The sequence below is a fragment of the Phocoena sinus genome, chromosome 12, assembly GCF_008692025.1.
Source record: "Phocoena sinus isolate mPhoSin1 chromosome 12, mPhoSin1.pri, whole genome shotgun sequence".
In the NCBI taxonomy this organism is placed as follows: Eukaryota; Metazoa; Chordata; class Mammalia; order Artiodactyla; family Phocoenidae; genus Phocoena; species Phocoena sinus.
Window position 1 is genome coordinate 88,672,437 of NC_045774.1, and position 20,692 is coordinate 88,693,128.

At 32.1% G+C, this 20,692-nt stretch overlaps 1 protein-coding gene across 1 annotated transcript in view; it reads left to right on the forward strand.

Annotated features, from left to right (window-relative positions):
• The window catches only part of EYS (eyes shut homolog), a 1,696,347-nt gene that overhangs the window by 500,298 nt on the left and 1,175,357 nt on the right, over positions 1-20,692 (forward strand). The window contains 5 exon segments of the mRNA XM_032651890.1: positions 364-376; positions 6,957-7,216; positions 18,411-18,507; positions 18,697-18,719; positions 18,722-18,797. Coding sequence (XP_032507781.1) covers positions 364-376; positions 6,957-7,216; positions 18,411-18,507; positions 18,697-18,719; positions 18,722-18,797 — 469 coding nt within the window.

The window sequence follows — 20,692 nt, forward strand, 5'->3', positions numbered from 1 at the left end:
TAGTTTATAAACATTATGAATGCATATACACATGCATACATATACTTAAGTACAATTTTAAGGAGTAAAAAAGGTGCAAATATAAATTTGCATGTGTAAATATAAAGGTGCAAATATAAAATATGAATATGTAGGAAATTATATTTAAAAGCAGACTTACATTGACTTGTCCAAAGGATCTATTTTGGGAAAAAACAAGGGCCAGAAGTAATAATTAATTGCTCAGGAAAACTGACACAGCATCAGTTTTCTGTGTTTATACACACACACATACCATCAAAGCAAAAAATGAAATGTAAAATACAAAAATTTAAAGATGTTAAATTTATATATTTTAAATATAAACTGAGTTTATGGTTAAAGATGAGTCATATAAGTGATTGTGTTACTCATGTTTATAGCTTAGCCATATTCCTGGATCGACAGGTAAACTCACAGGATGGTCTTGTAGTCAGCCTTTTTGTACGTATTTTATTCAGATTATTGTTAAAGTCATTTTCAAGATTAATTTCTTATGCTCATTGTAGCTTAAAAAATCTACTGCAATCTGATCTTCTGTCTCAGTGGTAAGTGCTCCATCCTTATGGTTTCCATATTATAATCACAATGGCAAAAATGTTCAACTTCTCTTACTGTCTGGAAGGAACATGGTTGGCTTTGGTTTTCTAGTCCCAGATTTAAGGTATAAACTTGGGTTTTCTTCCAAATACAGCATGAGTTTCATCAGAGTTACTTCAGGTTCTGAGTGAGTATACAAGAGGCCTGACCCATTGCAGCTCCTGCCTCTGTTTGTCTGGCTCTGCAGCTTATTGCTCTGAGATGAGGATGCTCTGAAGCTTGAACAAAGCCTTGTATTGCTTTTCAGGGCTGCTCACCTGCCTAGAGAACACCTTGAATTCAACAACTGCAAAAATCACTATTGATCAGTTGTCTTCTTACAAAGAACAGGAGATGAAATCATATAGAATATTGGAAACATAGATAATTGAAATAGAATTATACCAATGAAATATCCAAATAGTTCATTTGCATCAAAATGTACATTGCTTAAAAATATAGAAAATTCTTCCAGTATAGATAGATAACTTACATATAGATTTTATTTACAATGGATAAAGAATAGTATACTTTGCAAATTATAAAGTATATATCTTTAAAATATATACACATATATGTGTGTGTATGTGTGTATATATATATATATATATATATACACACACACACATATATATATATACAGTGAGGCTTGATAGACTGGATAGAAAAGATCTTTTCCTATTAATATTAAAATATAAATTCTTTCATTTAGAATATATACTCAATAATAAGGTCTTCACTCTCAAAAAATAAAAATAAAATTAAAAAAAAAAAAAGATTTGTTTTCTATGTATCAAGCACTTGTTAGGTAATCAAACTAGTAGGATTCTTTCCTGCTTATTCTTTCACATTCAGAGATTCCATAAAATATTGAATAATGTATCATGTAATAGAGAGTGGCTAATTTTATATTTTTAATAAATTAACTTCATGTTTTAGTATAAAAGGCCAGTGTTAAACTTCATTGATGCTAAATTATTCCCAGTAATACTTATTAGAATGGCCCTTGAATTTTTATCCCAAGCCTTGATTTTTCCACAGAGTCCCATTATTAGAATTTCTTACTGCACACAAGACAGCATCTTAAATTATGCAGTTAATTTAAGTTACGGTGTATTAAGCATCAGTACCCTCTCCTCTCCCTCCCCATCACTCCATTCCCAATCTCACCTGATGGCACTATTTTCTCTTCAACACTGAATTTAAAATCCACAGAATCCTCCCCATTACCCACTCAGCCTCATCAGCTTATAATCAAGTGTTCTCAAGCCTTCATCAGAAATCTACTTCAAATCTGGTATACCTTATTAATGCCATTGTTTAGGTTCTTGTCATATTTTATCATCAATAAAACAATAGCTTCCTAAAAGATTTTCATGCCACCAACCTCTTCCTAATTTAGTCCATTTTCTACTCTGTAACAATCTGATTGTGTTACTATGGTACTGAAAAACAACAATAAAAGCTTAAATATCTTCTAAGGTAGGATGCAAAAAAAGTTTCAGCATTCCTGTTGCTGTTTTTTTTCAACCTTGCCCTGCTGTAACGTTTTAGGCCAGCTCCCTCTATTCATTCCACCCATAACAATCTTCTCCTGTTACCAGCTCGGGTCGTTGCACTCTTTATCAATAGAAATCGATAAGAGGACAGGTGAGGATTTACTGGGACTCTACTGTGGCAAAAACAAGTAACAGGTGTCCTCACTCCCTGAGGGGGACGAACCAGTCACTTGAATGGGGTAGAGGTGGGGGCGGATCTGTGGGTTGGGCTGAGGGGCGGCTTAGGTGGTGTGTCCACCCCTCAGTGCAAGGGCCATGCACAGTACTTGCTTTTGCTCCAGACACCTCGGGGGTGGCAGTTCGTTTTTGGTCTTTTTGTATCTTCTTGTTCATAATTGCTCCCACTGCACATGAATGCAGTTATTTTTAGTTGCTTATAGTTTCTTTGTATTTTGTTGCTTGAGGAGACTTCTGTCCAGGTGCAAGCACTGCAGCAAAGGGTCCCAGGTCCCAGACTGTCTCACTCGTATGTTTTTACATCTTAACATTTTCATGTTGTTCTTCAAAGTAGACTTTATCCTGTTTTCTGACTTTAATATTTACCAATAAAATACTTTATTTGAAATAAATATTACCAATCTGAATAAGCTAAATGCTTTTCCAGTTTTTTCCAAGATAATTGCAGTGGTTAAGTCAACAGTAGTGACCATCTTAAGATTCATTATTAATATAGTTTTGTTGATGGTACCGCTGATGCTATAATTAAATGAATGAACAAACAGGCGAATGGATATAGCAAAAAAATAAAGATTGAATGACTTAGTTGAGTAGCCCATATTTTTTATTTCTTCCTTTTTCTAGTAATAGTACTATTTTATTATTCACAGTCTTATCATTATTTTTTCACCTGCTAGTTTTGTTTGGAATTTTATTTTGCATATAAGTAATGGTTGTAACAAACAATAAGTGAACTAGTTTTTATATGAAAAGATCCTTTTAAATTACATATATTTTTAGATTTGTATTTATAAGATTGTAGCCATAAAACCTGGTATACCTGTGTAAAACATAGATAAATATTGCTGAACAATATTTAGTCACTGGATATCAATATTTATGGTAAGGTAAGCATGCAGAATGGTAAGTATTCAGAAGCTGGAATCTACTAAAACTTTTTAAGCTAATTTATTTCTTTCATGAATACTCTTTTTTTCCTATTTCATTACAATGACACTACTTTATTTTCTATTATTAGCTTTGGTTCTTTAAATCAACATTTAAGAATTGAAATGCTGTTCTTACTTAGAAGGAATCCAATGTGTTTATGCCAGTGGATTTTTGGTTCTCTCTCTAGGAAAGACAGCAAATTATAATATATTAGCCTACCATTAAGTACACACTAAATTAGTTTTCAAATATTTACTACTGGAAATTGTATATTTGAAAAGTCATAGAGTATGTGTTTTTGTTTAGTTGTTTTTTTAATCCATAAAGACTCTGCCTCTAGCTGTGCGTTTGAAATATCCTGCCAGATCATACTGAATCCTTAAATTATTTCATGGTACACCTAGGAACCAGATTGAAGCTCTCACATAAAATAAAGTTTTCCATCCACCAAGGACTAGCTTCTCTGGTATGTTCAAAAGCAGATTCAAATATATAAATGTATAGTCTGATTTTTAATTACTAGTAATGACTTTGTTCTTTGGAACCTTATTTTCTACAATATATCCACTGACCTACATAGGCTTTGGCCTCATCAATTCTGTTGATGCACCAAAGCCTCGCCTCGATCCTCATAAGGACACCACATGAAATCTTGGCTACCTGTAATTTGAGAAGATAAAACAAATCTTCAGTTCATATGCTAAATATTTAAGCATTGAAGGTTATACACAGGGAACTCTTTTAAAATAATTAAGTTGCAATTATGTACTCATGAAAGAATACAAGAAAAAGAAAAACAAATATCTGTGCAACACCCCCTTAAAAGTAATTTCAAGTGAAATAAATGCACTGAAGCTACTTTATTGAGATTTGGTTATACCTAACTTTAATGTTATTTCACAAAATGTTGAATGATCTTATAATGGATTTGAAACCTGCAAAAAAAAAAGAGGGAAACTGGGAGGAAGATGTCTGGCTTTCAGAGCTCAAGTTTGTTAACCATATGACCATATGACTTTGGATAAATCACTTGTATCCTTTGTACTTCAAGCCATCTCATTTGCATAGTGAGAGTAAGAATAGTTCTAATTTCAAAGTTTTATTGGAAGTATCACATTGTGTAATATATTTGACAGTTGTGACAAATAGGATGTAATTTGAAAAATGAAAATTAGCACTAGAAATTGAAGCAATACTCGTTTTTGAGATGCATATTTTATTTAGGCATAAATAGGGTAAACAATGTTTTTTTTTTAATTCTGTGACAGCACTTCGTAACCACTTTGGGTAACTGGGCAATGTTGATGTCAGGATTTATATATACTTTTTATTCATTATCTCATTTAATCTTTACAACAATTTGCTGAGATTATCAAATTCATTAAGCTCGTCTATATGATTCTAACTAAAGACCTTATATTAATTAATATTTATAATATTTTCAACATATATTATATACATGAGAGTATGGAGATTCAGACAATTCTTACACATCAAGGAATCAGAGCTTAATAGTGGAGGAAAGCCATGCAAATGTTCATAATACAAGGTAATATATGTGATGAATTCTTAAAGGGTGCGGCAAACACATTTTAGAGCAAGTGAAGGCAGGTGCAGGATTAGCAAGTAAGTGATAGTATTGCCTTTTCTGGAAAATTTTCAGTTTTACTAAGTGACATAGGAGATAATCAAAGATGAACAGAAGAGCACCTGAGACACTTTTGTAAGTGAAAGGGTACCCTGTAAATAATTATATTAAACAATAGGCCTAAGCCAGGACTGTCTAGGGAAATGAGGATGGATAGTCACCAAAATAATGTCATTATTTTTTTAGAAAGAAAAATGAAAGTATCAATTATTTTTACTCATTCTTAAGGGAAATAACATATTCAAAGTATATATTTATATTTCAAAGGTATGAATTGTTTCAGTTGTAGTTTGCCTTTTGCAAACATACCTTACAAAGAAATATTCAGTTTGCATGGTAGCAATCTCTTTCTGCACATTACCAAATTAAAAAAAAAATAATAGCTGTACAATCCACTATTTTTTTCTTTTTTTTCTAGACTGGATTTAATCTTATTGAACTAGTAGACATATTATTAATCAATTATGACTCCAATCATCTTACCCCCTATTAATTTTAGTATTCGTTTCAAGGGCAACTATATCTATCTAGAATTCAACCTCATGAACAGGTGCAAGCCAGTCATTCAGCTCTCTCCTCTCACTGTACTGGTATCTTCTGTATTTATTAATATGGAATGGTCTAAACATGAGGTTCTTTCTTTCCCTTACTCTTTCTTTCTTTCTTTTTCTTTCTTTCTTTCTTTCTTTTTTCTTTCTTTCTTTCTCTTTCTTTCTTTCTTTCTTTCTTTCTTTCTTTTCTTTCTTCTTTCTTTCTTTCTTTCTTCCTTCCTTCCTTTCTTTCTTTCTTTCTTTCTTTCTTTCTTTCTTTCTTTCTTTCTTTCTTTCTTTCTTTCTTTCTTTCTTTCTTTCTTTCTTTCTTCTTTCTTTCCTCCCTCCCTCCTTTCTTTGCTACCTTGCTTCCTTCCTTCCTTCCTCCTCCTCTCTCTCCCCTCCTCTCCTCTCCTCTTTCTTTTAAGCAAGATATTGCTTATCATGAACAAATTAGATCTTTCAGCAATGTAATACTTTTAAAAAATTATCTTAACTATCTAAACTATCAGCAACGGAAATATTTTTCTCTAAAAACAGTTCTTCTAGTACCTCCTGTGCCTTGTCCCATGATGTGCTACTTGTCGATGGTACATTTACTCACAATTTGGGGCTCTACCTGCCCACAGACTGACACCTGCTCTCTCGCTGAACCTGCCCTCAGTGTAAAATTGATGTCCATTCAGTCAGTAGATTGACAATACTTGCATTGACTCTGTGTCTGCAGGTTTCATTATTATCTGTTCATTTACCTTATTTGAATAATACTTCATGTGGAAAACGCTTTTTCCTACGTTAGAATCCTCCTGCTCTTAGGAGCAGAACTAGCCTAGCTTGATGGAAAATGTTTGGCTAAAGTGCTTTTTGAAATCAAAATTTCAAGAGAAATTTGAGAGAGACTGAGCTAGAGTCTGTGATATATAGACAAACATCCAAATTCTTTACTTTTTTGTTTGCTTTCTCTTCAATTTTCCTACATTACTCAAATATTAATAGAAAAGATGTTTTTTAAAGCTTACAAAAACTGAAACAAAAACAGCTGCTTAACATAAAGTATCACCTTGTGATAAATACTCTGGTGATGTGAAGAATCACACGTTGTTAAAGCAATTGAATTAAATATCATCTTAGGCTTATAAATAGTGATCCCATCTGTGAAAATTATTTTACATAAAATAAATACTGGAGGAAATGTTCTCAATTGTTATTTCATCTCAACAGTTGCTAAAATTGCAATTGGCAGCCTTGTTGTTCTCAGATACATCTCAGTGGCCTATGTTAGAAATTTACCAAATGCTTCTTAAATCTCTATCAGCCAATAAAGTCAGTTTGGCAGTAACATACATTAAGTTGTCTCCGGAAATTAGGCAAACAATATTTTAAAATATGTGTAATTTATTAATCTTGTTATAAATGAGAAAACGCCACACATTTGTTCAATGTAGTCATTACATTGAAAATGTGAAGAATGAATTTGAAATAGTATGGTTCATATTTCTTAAATATTCATTTCAGCTGTGACTGTACATCTGGATGGACTGGACAGAATTGTAGTGAAGAAATAAATGAATGTGACTCTGACCCATGCATGAATGGAGGTCTTTGTCATGAATCTTCCATCCCTGGGCAATTTGTGTGCCTGTGCCCACCCTTTTATACTGGAAAATTTTGCCATCAACACTATAACCCCTGCGATCCACTCAGTGATTCTTGCCAAAACAATTCAACATGCTTGACTTTGGTAGATGGAAATCATTATTGCATTTGCAGAGAAGGTAAGGGCTTATATTTGTTTTAATGTTTGATCTCATTGTTTGTTTTGTCCGTATAGGCTGGTAGCTTCTTAAGAATGGGTGAGAGAAAGATCTATATATGGGGGAATATCTGACTCCAAACTCAGATATATAAACATACTGGAGAAATAATATTAAAAGTTAACCTGAATAGCATGGGGGGAAAGGAGAGACTTTGTAACTTTGGTTCTTTTTTAAAACTAAGTTCTTTCAGAAATCCTCTCTTATTCTTTGTTAACAGTCTTTCTTTCCTGAATAATTTTCTCCATGTAGTGTTCCTAACAACAGCAGTAGTTAGAAATGTGCATAGGTTCAATCTACAGTAATCAAATGCTTCACTATATCTTTTCCCATGGAGCATCACTTCTCTCTGCTTAGATTGCTAAACTAGTATCATGTGACTCTGGTGGCTACTTTGTACAATAAGAGAGATCCCATGTAAGAGACAGAGAATGAGCAGATTAAAGGACATCATTGGAGCCCCTGGACCTAGTCACACTTGAAGCCAGGCTGCTTCTGTCTTCTTGGGTCATATCAAACAATAACTTAATTTATTATCATTAAAGATGCTTGATTGAGATCTCTTCAGTTGTAACTGGAAGAGGTCTGGTTAATTTGCAGGAGCTCTGAGTAAATGTTTGCTGCTCCTGTATTGTGGGCTATGCAAAAGCAATTACCATCTTCAGCGGGAATGCTTCTGCCATAAAATTAGCCCATGGTCGATTTTTGGCATAACTGGAATGTGTCATAAACATAATATATATATAAAAAAAAGCTATTCATTTTCTAATAATTACTTATGTGTTTATATCTCTTTCCTTGTTACTGGCTTTATTAGAATAGGAGTCCTTTAAAGATAAGGACAATGCTCATTTAATCTTCTGTCCAAAAAAGGCCAATTTAGACTGTATTCGTTCATTCGTTGTCTTAGTCAAAGTAATTTCCCCTTTGTTTCTACAAATCCTCGAAGATTTCCTGAGGATATAAGGTAATCTTCTATAATGATACGTAGAGGCAAGTCCGTGAACCTGTGTAAATGGCAGAAACTTCTGGGCCTTCTGAGGGATTAGAACTAGAATCTGGAAATCCATTAGTAATTATTTTTGTAAAATTGACATGGGCTCTATAAAGCATATAACACAGTTGTATAAAGCATATGAGTAAATGTTTCCAGGATTGAGGCAGAAACATAGAGCTAAAACAAAACATGAGGGGAGTGCCAACGTCATGAAAACCACAGTAATTATGAAGTAGATAATAGAATACTATTCTTTTTAACAAAGATTGAAAGTGAAATTTTTGAAAAAATAGTCAATAGCAGGGGAAGAGCTAATTTACTCCACAGAATTATTCCATGATGCTTTACCTATGCTACTAATATATTCTAAGAATATAAGTAATAGACAAATGTTTCTTGAGGAGCAGCAGTATATTTCCTCAATATGAATAAAACCGCCTCCATTTTCACCAGAGATAATTTTCTACAAGATAGGCATGTTTTTTTCAAATAATATTTTAATTATTCATTTTCAATTCATAAATGAATTTAATAAATGTATATTATGTATATAATCTTGTAAGATTAATTTCCTGTTGCGGATTAATTTCCTGTTGCGGGATTAGGGGAAAGTAAGTTTGGAGATATCATAAAAGCTTCTTGTCTCCTAGCAAACAATAATAAGATTGCTGAACTCCAGAGCACTCACAAAAATAGCTTAGGGACAATTTACACTGTGCCATAGTATGTGAGCAAAATCACTTTTTTTCTTGGAACGTCATCATTCTACAAAAGGCTTCAGAGTTTATGACTCTTCAAAGCAGTGTTTTGGGTAGAGTGGCATGTGGGCACAGTGAATCTTCTGTTTATTCATTTTTAATAATTATTCAGCACAAAGTATTGCTGGAGTGCACATAATTTCTAAAATACTTTGTTTTATATATATAAACATATAAGTTTTATATATAAACATATATAAATGTTTTATATATAAACATATATAAATATATTTATAACACAACTACTGTAAAAACGTTTTATATATATAAACATATATATGTATACTTATATATAAATATATATTTATATATTATAAATATATAAATATATCATATTATTATACATAATACATAATAGTATATAATATAATAATGTAATTATAATAATTTTACATATATTAATTTATATATCATTTGATATATAATTTATATATAATTATATTATATGTCAAATATAATTATTAATTATAATTTATATATCAATATATATCGTTTATATATCTTATATATAGAATATATTAGTATTTAATATATATTGTATATAACATATAATAAAATTATGCATTATGTATGTTAATATATAATATATTAATATATATTATAATACAATATATTATATATTATACTACATATTATATATAAAATATATATAACATATATTTTATATAATGTAAAATCTATGTTATATTATATAATATATTATATAATATATAATAGATGTCATGTAATATAATATATTATGTATTATAATTTATAATATTTATAATAAGATATTATAAATAACATATATTTATATAATTATTAATATAATATTATAATATAATATATTATATATAATCATAAATATAATTATACTATAATAATATATTATATTATATATAATATATGTCATATTATATAAAATAATATATAATGATATTAAAAAACAATATATGTTATATTATACAGCATATTATATAATGATATATGTTATATTATAATAATATAGTTAACATATTATATATAATATATTATATTATAAGTATATAATATATTAAAATATCATAAAATATCCTTATAATATACATTATTTATATTATAAATTATATATTATATAGAAATATAATAATATATTTAATGTACTTAATATGTTATGAATATAATGCATAAGATATATATTTTATATAATATATTATATATAACATAATACATTACTAATTATTATATAATATAGAAGATGTTGCAGAAAAAACAGAATGAACTTTTTGGCCAACCCAATATTATATTGTAAGATATAATATAATATATTATATATAATATGTATTATACTATATAATATATAGTATATCACCCATTATTATTAAATTAAATTGTATAATATATTATATTATTATATAGTATAATATATTATTATACTATATAATAATATATATTATTTTTAATATAATGTATTATATTATATACATATTATGTTATATATTTTATATTATTATACAATACATAATATATATTATATGTTATATAATATATCATGTGTAATATTATATATATGTTTAATATATTATTTTTATGTAAATATATAAGTATACATATAAATGTTTTATATATAAACATATATATGTTTTTATTTAAACATATTTATAACATAACTATTGTAAAAATGTTTACTTACTATTGCATTTACTGGTATTCTTCAACCTCTGTAGCAGTCAAAGCTAAAGTCAGCAACATTAAAAAACTACCTTAGAATATTAAAAAGAGGTCAACTATTGGATACCATAAGCACTATGCTGTGATTTAATTTTATAGCTGTTATTTAAAATAAGTTCTATTTCAGAGCCATCATATCATTTCTTTAAGAAAATATTCTGATTAAATTCCATTTTTAAAAGTACTGGAATTGTAAACCACAAAGAATCCCAAGACTTAACATCTTAGACAGACAGGATTTGGAAGGTGCACTAGAACTCTTTTTAAGTTGTTGGTGTTTGTCAAGTGACTAGAATATGGCAGGTTCATGAGACAAGAGTGTTAAGGCTTAACATCTGAGAGTTGAGCATCCACATTTCTGAAATTTTTGTTCACAACTTTTAATCAGTTTATAAATTTTATCACAATTTAAATATAAGTATAAATAAAATCCCAGAGCTATGGTGATAATGTAACTACATACTAGACAACTAAATTATAAATGGTGTTAAAATTTACCTTGAAGTTAGTAATTCCCTGGCGGTTCAGTGGTTAGGACTCTGCACTTTCACTGCTTGAGGGCCCAGGTTCTATCCCTGTTTAGGGAACTAGGCTGCATGGCCAAAAAAAAAAAAAAAATGTTAATACTTTAATTTATGCCAAATCGATTGCTCAGCCGGTAAAGTACTTTGGTTCATGTGACTGACACTTGTAGGCAAAACAACAATCTAATCCATTTGGTCCAATATTAGCTACTGTAGTAAAACACCAGAATTACTGTGATCATGTTTTGCAACAGAAAGTAAGGGAAATCCTTCTGCCTTCTGATTAGACCTGAGGTGAGTTAATTTGTTCCCTATGAACAATGAACATTTTCTATTGGAAAATAGGCAGAGAATAATCCTATTTGTTTAAACAGTTTATCTGATTAAAAAAATCAGTGTTTTAATAAATATAAAAATAGTGAACAGAAAGACATATATAATTTTATAAGATTCCTAGAAACAAATGTGGTTTATTCTCGGTCCCCCTATAGTGTTAGCTTTGGTGATTTAGTGTGCAATAAATGTACACAGCTCACAATTTATTTTATACTACATATTTTTTTTCTCCTCTAAACTGTGCTCTGTACACAACACATGAGAATCTTGCAACTGCATGTTGGTAGTGTTTTAGAAATCTAAAAGTTGTATTTCTTATTAACTGAGTCAACAAACATATATGGATTTCCTACCATGTGTCAAGTCTTGAGATAGGTTCTGGAGAAATTAAAAGTGACAATGACATGCCCTCAAGGCTTTTAAGTTCAAGGAAGAGATACATAATTTAACTAAACATTAGAGTATGAAGTAGTAAGAGCTTTCCCATTTACAATAGAGATATGCACAAGCAAAGAGGATTTGTGGATGTACACCTCAGCTTTCTTGCTGACTGTGACAACTCTGAGTTATGTGGCAAATGATTTCTAAGAGACTCTCCACCAGCCTGGGTCCTTGGTTGTCCACAGCAATAACCTTCTCATTAAACCACTCTCTTCCTTCTTTTATTTCCCCACCCCCTTGCAATAATCCCTGGGACCTCAAATAAGGTACTTGCATGCAAATAATTTATCTCAATTCTTATTGCAGAATAACTCAAGCTAAGACACAGAGCAAACCCCATCTCTTTGGCGATTACGGTTGATTCAGGGGTGGGCATGGACCTGGAATAGTCCCAGACAGAGCCTTTCCCTGGAACTGATGCTGAGAGAAGCTTTTTCTTTCCGCCAATGTTTCAGTTGGTGCAGCCAACACCATGTTCCCTGCACATGGAGATCTATATGTTGGAGGAGAGGAGTGTGTGTGAAAAAACGTGTCCTGGCAGTTCCTATAGTATTTTCTTTAATTCTGCAAACTACCTGGTATCCTTACTAGTCAAGCTACCTGTAAATCCCATTTCTTATCAAAGTTAGCATTTTTGTTTATACTGTATGTGATCAAGAGTAATGTCTAATGCATAACTGTGAGAGGAAAGAGCTAATTAAGTAGGAGAGGTTGAATTAACTGAGTTGAACTTCAGGCTGGTAGAAATGGAGTATAAAAATGACATGAGGGTTACAGAGGTACAGGTGACTTTGGATGAACTGCATGTGAAAGTCCACGTGTATAGCACATAGTAGAGTCTCTGTGTTAACATATGTGTGTTTATACAGTTTATACATAAAATATTGCATTCTTAAAATTCTTTTCTAATATTCTCTAAGATTCTTTCCCTTTTTACTTTGAATTATTTCTCATTTTATAGGCAAGAACATCACCCTATCAAATATTTCTTTTTTTAATTTATTTTATTGAAGTATAGTTAATTTATAATGTGCTAATTTCTACTGTACAGCAAAGTGATTCAGTTACGTGTATATGTGTGTGTATATATATATATATATATTATATACTATATATATAGTATATATATATAGTATATATATAGTATAATAATATATAATATATATAGTATATATATATATATTATTCTTCATATTATTTTCCATTACGGTTTATCACACAATATTGACTACCGTTTCCTATGCTATACAGTAGGACCTTGTTGTTTATCCGTTCTATATATATTAGTTTACATCTGCTAACCCCAAGATCCCAATCCCTCCCTCCCCCAACCCCCCCAAATATTTCTAATTTAATTTAAAGGGCTTAGTTGCCAAATGTAGCCACTTCATCCATAGGTCTCCAAGGTGAAAGAAGCAACAGTTTCTTTAAATGAACTTTATGAAGGTCTAAAATGTGGAAAGGACTCCTCCGCTACAATACAAGGATTCACTTGTAGTGAAGGGAAGAGTCGGATAATTTATGTGTGTTATTGATTTACAATTGGGATTCTAAGCTTGATGGATTTCTATTACGAGAGGAGGTGAGCAGTTGCATTTAAACATGTCTATTAATCCCGTATATATACTATCTTTATGGTAAAGCCACATTACCTGAGGTGCATAATTCTGAGCACCAAATAAATGTGTCACTTGATGAATGGTTTCTCTAAATTAAAAATTACTCCTTTTGACAATTAAAAACATGTGCTCATGTAGTAGTGCATATCTATTAGGTTTAAATAGCTGTTGAAGTTTATATCCGGAAAATTCTTCAAAGAAAATATATATTATTGCCAATTAACTTTAAAATATGTCAAATTTTTATTACATTTAAAAACATTAGCTTTTATACTCATTTTCTAAAAGTTTACTTTAAAATCATGTTTAAAAACTTAGAGTCTTGGGCTTCCCTGGTGGCGCAGTGGTTGAGAGTCTGCCTGCTAGTGCACGGGACATGGGTTCGTGCTCCAGTCCAGGAAGATCCCACATGCCGCGCAGTAGCTGGGCCGGTGAGCCATGGCCGCTGAGCGTGCACTTCCGGAGCCTGTGCTCCACAACAGGAGAGGCCACAACAGTGAGAGACCCACGTACCGAAAAAAAAAAACAAAAAAAACCTTAGGGTTTATTGAAAATATTACTTTTATCTTTTCAAATATCATTGTTTTTAAAATTAAGTCTGTATCTATATTATAATATTGGCTAATTTTTAAAGAAAATATTAATATTTGTATTATGTCATTTAAAAAAAAAAGAAAACAATACTTTTTTTCTGACTTGCCAAGAAAGATCTCTCTTTGTTTCCATAAAGTTTGAACATCTCGGGAAATTAATTTTTTTTTTTTTTTTTTGCGGTACGCGGGCCTCTCACTGTTGTGGCCCCTGCTACTGTGGAGTGCAGGCTCAGCGGCCATGGCCCACAGGCCCAGCTGCTCCACGGCATGTGGGATCGTCCCGGAACGGGGCATGAACCCGTGCCCCTGCATCAGCAGGCAGACTCTCAACCACTGCGCCACCAGGGAAGCCCTAAAATTGTAATTAAAGAGAAATAAAAATTTCTAATGCTTTTGCAAATAATTCATTTTAATATTTATTTTATTTATTTTTTGGCTGCGTTGGGTCTTATTTGCAGCACGTGGATACATATGTGGGATCTTTAGTTGTGGCACACTGTCTTCTCTCTAGTTGTGGCATGTGGGTTTTCTCTTCTCTAGTTGCAGCACGCAGGCTCCAGAGCACGTGGGCTGTGTAGTGGAGGCATGTGGGCTCTCTGGTAGAGGTTTAAGAGTTCAGTAGTTGTGGCGTGCAGGCTTAGCTGCCCTGAGGCATGTGAGATCTTAGTTCCCCCACCAGGAATCCAAACAGCTTCCCCTGCATTGGAAGGCAGATTCTTTACCACTGGACCACCAGGGAAGTCATTAAAATAATTCATTTTAATACTTTTTTTGTTTGTTTGTCTTAAAATGTATGTTGTTTACACTACATTGTTTGAATACATGGAAAATACACTCTAATTATCACTATTTACTTCATTTCTAATTACTCCAGCTGATATTACTTCTAGTGTGAGAGTTGTCAAATATAGCCCTGAATGATAAAATGCTTACTAAAAAAGTTTTATGAAAACCTAACTATTGTTAGTGTACTTTGTTCTATGCCATCCCCTCCAGAGAATAAAGTATTAAAAGGCTACATTTGTTAGAACTGAGAAAATATTAAGTGATTAAAAATACTATATCTGTAATCTACATTGATTTAGTTCTGGATTTGAGCAGTAGTTTTACTAACTAATTTAAATGTAAAAATAGGATTTATTAATCAGTCACATGCATTTGCTGCAACAATCACAGGTAAGACAGTATAAGAAAAAGATCAAGAGAACATTTGTTTGAGAATTTCTCATTATTTGTGTGTGAAGAACTCTACTGAAGTGAATAAAATAGTTAGCTGAATAGATCTGGATAGGAATAAATAGGAGAGGAATAGCATAGAATTAATTCATTGTATTTTGAGTTTTGACAGACTTTTAGCTGTCACTGCATATATTCAAAACAAATATCCTTTACATGAATATGTATCAATTTCTAAAACCAAGGACTATGGAAAATTTAGTTTGGAATAAAGTATATATATATATATATATATATATATATATCTCACTCCTTTAAATCCCCCAAACTTACACTTTCTCTGCAAAGCTTTGGCTTATTTTAAATGTGATCCACATCTACTTTATTTTTTTCTTCCAATGTCCACTGCATTTCAGCAATCTCATTTCCTCAGTCCATTGACATATGTTGCTAGGTGGTAACAAAGCTCCATCTCAGAAATGTCAAACTCAATGAATGAGGCAAAATCACAGAAACCAAAGTTATCCTTTGAGCTGTCCAAGTTCCCCGGTGCTGAATGTTCGGATCCATCAGCTCAGCTGAACTCAGGGAGGCACACTCCAGTCCTCTAGCTGGTCAGTGCCCCTGAGTTCCAGTGCCACTAAAGGACATTTCTAAAAAGCAACTTAAGGTCAAAATGCCCTGTGTCCCAGATAACACTAGTTATGCTAAAAGTAGAAATGGTGGAATGCATCCAACTTTCTAAATCTTAAACTTGAAAAAAAATTAACTACTGTAAAATATTTAAGGAAATAGCTTATTATTTATTTATAACTGTACTATGACATTTCTAATTTAATATAACAGTAAGAGTGATTGACGAATTGTGTTGAAGTGTGTTGCAATAATAACTTGTTCACCTAAAATTAGGAGATCCATATTAACTTGGAAATAACTAATTTATAATAACAGAATTTTGTTCTGGATGCTGAGGATACAATATCTACTGCATGAATAAAATTACAAGCATGCAACTTCAGAGTTTAACTTGAAAGATTTGATAATTGAGAAAGAAAAAGTAACACAAATTAATACCAGTGCTTTTCCAGAAGACTGCCTGATCTGCTAGTCACGTAGATATTCTAGGTTTCTTTTGTGGTATGCGGGCCTCTCACTGTTGTGGCCTCTCCCATTGTGGAGCACAGGCTCCGGACGCACAGGCTCCTGACGCGCAGGCTCAGCGGCCATGGCTCATGGGCCCAGCCACTTCACGGAATATGGGATCTTCATGGACCGGGGCATGAACCCGTGTCCCCTGCATCGGCAGGCGGACTCCCAACCACTGCGCCACCAGGGAAACTCTAGGTTTCTTATTAGTGTTTCATGGGGCATCTTTGTTCCATCTTTCTACTTTTAACCTATTGTTGTTTCTATATGTAAAGGGGATTTCTTTTAGATATCATGTAGTCCTATTATTTTATTTAGTCTGATTGTTTCTGCCTTTTAGCTGAAATGGTTTTTAAAAATCATATTTAATGTAATTATTGCTATATATGGCTTTAAATAAATTGTCTTGCTATTTGCTTTTTACTTGTCATATCTGTACTTTGTTCCTTTATACTTGCCTCCTTTTGGATTATGTCATTTAAAATTTTCATATTATCTCCTGCTAAGGAGGCAGCCATATTTCACAAGGCATAGTATCAACTTCCCAAACTCTAACTGGAAGTGGGTTTGGCTTTTGACCTGATGGCAGACACCACAGAGAACGGCAGGGGTTTGTGGCATGGTGTGATGTGAAAAGATAAAGCTGGCCAGTCCCAGCTTATTTCATGGGAATCCGAGTAAGGAAATGTGAAGAGAATTTTCCACTCAGCAGTAAGTGCTGAAGCTGAAAGGTCATGATATAGAGACAAGGGAAACTGTGCTACATTATCTGCATGACAATATTACAATATTGTAATGACAATATTAAAAGAATCTGACACTTTGTACGTGAAGAGATATTTGCAAACAGAATGAGGAAGAAACTCTATGAGAAGGTACAGTGGGAGCAAGATGGCAATTCATGGGTAGATAGACTGTCCTCTCTTTCCCATATTTCTCAATTCCAATCCCAGTCTATGTGTATGCCACTAATAACATTTTCTTAGGGTAACTTGAATGACCTTCTGCTCCTCAAACTAAAAAATCTGAGTAGATATTGACATTATAATGTCACTTCAATTATATGGTGCTTAGTTATAGCACTGAAAAAGTAAGAGAAAAGAAAATCCTCAAAAATATTAGCAGGAAAAATATAAAAATAACATTAGCAGCAAAATACATACATATATATATATATATATATATATATATATATATATATATGTTGTTATACTTAGTTATTCTATAACCATGGAAATAATTGTTTAAATGGTCATCATAAATATTAAAATATTTAAGGTATTTTAAATAGTGATATAAATTTGATTTTTTTCTGACACAAGTATGTTGAAATAATTACAACTGACTCTTTTATAAGTCTATAATTTTCTTTCTTTTTTTTCTTTGCTTTTTTAAAACATAACTGCCATGGGTTTAAATGGATGACTGATTATTTAGCTATGAATCAAAAGCAGTTAAATTTGCCTCATCTACTAACTGCTTTGAATAAATCTGATCACTGAAGCTCAATTTTACTTTAAGATTGGTCATCACATTAATTCATTTGCTTTCTAGATAGTTTCAGTTCTTTTTGTTCAAACACTTAAAGACCTTAAAACAACATTAGCATTAACTCTATTTCCACAGGAGATTCAGTAAAGTAGTCCTCCCTTGATTCTTTCATTTGAACTCTTTAACTAGAAACTAGCATAATTTTATTCAGACATTACTTGAAATAGAGTAGTATAAGAACTCAGAGATGAGGTGTTTTCTCCCTCCCATTTTTTTTTGTAACTTCCATTATGAGCATATTTTCCAGACTCTTGACTACTGATTCTGATTTTCACACTCTAAAGTGAGGATTGCTCATCTCTACCCATCTCCTCTCTCTTTGCAGGATTTAAAGGTGAACACTGTGAAATTAACATGAATGAGTGCTTCCCCCTTCCTTGTCAGAACTGTGGTGACTGTAAAGTTGGGCTCAACAATTTCAGGTAGAGAAAACCAAAAAACATCTACATACATGTTCATGCATCTAGATGTATCCAAATGTATGCATATTTATAATGTCAATGGACACATTGAACAACACTTCTGCTTATTAACAATTTGCTGTGCTATGGTTATTTGAATTTTCAGCTTTAAAATTTTACAATGGAGTTATTAAATTTCTTGTTTAAAAGGAGTGTTTGCAGACCTGGGTTTGCAGACCTCTATGTGAAACTAATGAGTGTTCCTCTAAACCTTGCCAAAATAATGGAATCTCTGTGGATCTGACAAGTAGGTTAGAGGCTACATTTTTTTTCTGAATCAGATATTTTTATATGTAAAATATAACAAATAATAAAGTGAACACACATGTGCCCATTATTCAACTTAAGAAGCTGAACATTGCTGATACTCTTCTGTTTGTCCTCAAGTACTCCTCCACTCTCCCACCCAATTATACTGAATATCCTGAATTTATATTTATTGTCCTTGCCTTTAGCATACATAAATTAACTATTTGTATGTATGCCTGAACAAAACACTCTTTAGTTTGCATATTAATATAATTGAGATAATATTGTGTATCGTCTTCCAAAACAATCCATTTTGTTGAAGATGACATTTCTGTATTATCTGTTAGTGCATGTGCCTGTTGCTCATTTTAAACTATTGTAGTATATTCCATTTAAATATATGTCAATGGCATTTATCTTTCTCCTGGTTGTAGATATCTGAGTTATTTGTCTCTTTTTTTTCCTAGAAATAATAATACTATTAAGGTTTTCAAATACTTCTCCAAATATGCAAATACAAATGTCACTCTAGGTTTCATACCCAGAGAATATTTGGACGTTTGGGTAGCCACTTTCATATTTATTATATCATGTTTTTTTTTCCCCAGTGCACTTTGAAAATGGAATATTCACACTGTTAAGAGAGTGAGTAGATGCTCCTGTTTGCAGTGTCAGAATGTTCCATTTGGGCTTATCTGCTTTGCGTAAATTATACCTCCTTTTGGTTTTCCTCCGTGTTCCCATATGTGAGAACACATATACATTTCAAGATATTTCATTTTCTTTCTAGAAATGCCTATTTATGGCATCTGTCCGTTAATGTACTCTTCTTATTGATTTGTAAGAACCTTTATATATTCTAATTAATACTTCTGTTAGTTGTATGTACTGGGTAGGCCAAAAAGTCTGTTTGGGTTTTTCCTTAAGATGTTACAGAAAAGCCCAAACGAAAGTTTTGGCCAACCCAATACTACTGAAAATATATTCTACTGTTTGTGGCTCGACATTTCACCTCCTTTATGAAAACTGTGAGTACTAAAACTTATTTTTAATGTAATTGAATTACTCACTTTGTGTATGGCTTGATTTGTTAAATCTTGTTTAAAAATGTTTTACCCTAGGATTCTAAGATGTTTCTTATATTTCCTTTTAAAATATTTAAGCTTCTGCCCTTTATATATTTTTTAACATGTTTATTGGAGTATAACTGCTTTACAATGGTGTGTTAGTTTCTGCTGTATAACAAAGTGAATCAGCTATATGTATACATGTATCCCCATATCCCCTCCCTGTTGCGTCACCCTCCCACCCCCCCATCCCACCCCTCTAGGTGGTCACAAAGCACCGAGCTGATCTCTCTGGGCTATACAGCTACTTCCCACTATCTATTTCACATTTGGTAGTGTATGTTTGTCCATGTCACTCTCTCACTTCATCCCAGCTTACCCTTACCCTTCCCTGTGTCCTCAAGTATGTTAGCATACAGTATTTGTTTTCCTCTTTCTGACTTACTTCACTCTGTATGACAGTCTCTAGTTCCATCCAACTCACTACAAATAACTCAATTTTGGTTATTTTTATGGCTGAGTAATATTCCATTGTATATATGTGCCACATCTTCTTTATCCATTCATCTGTCGATGGACACTTAGATTGTTTCCATGACTTGTCCTGGTTATTGTAAATATTGCTGCAATGAATATTTTGGTATATGTCTCTTTTTGAATTATGGTTTTCTCAGGGTATATGCCCAGTACTGAGATTGCTGGGTTGTATGGTAGTTCTATTTTTTTTGTGTTTTAAGGAACCTCCATACTGTTCTCCATAGTGGTTGTATCAATTTACATTCCCACCAACAGTGCAAGAGGGTTCCCTTTTCTCCACACCCTCTCTGACA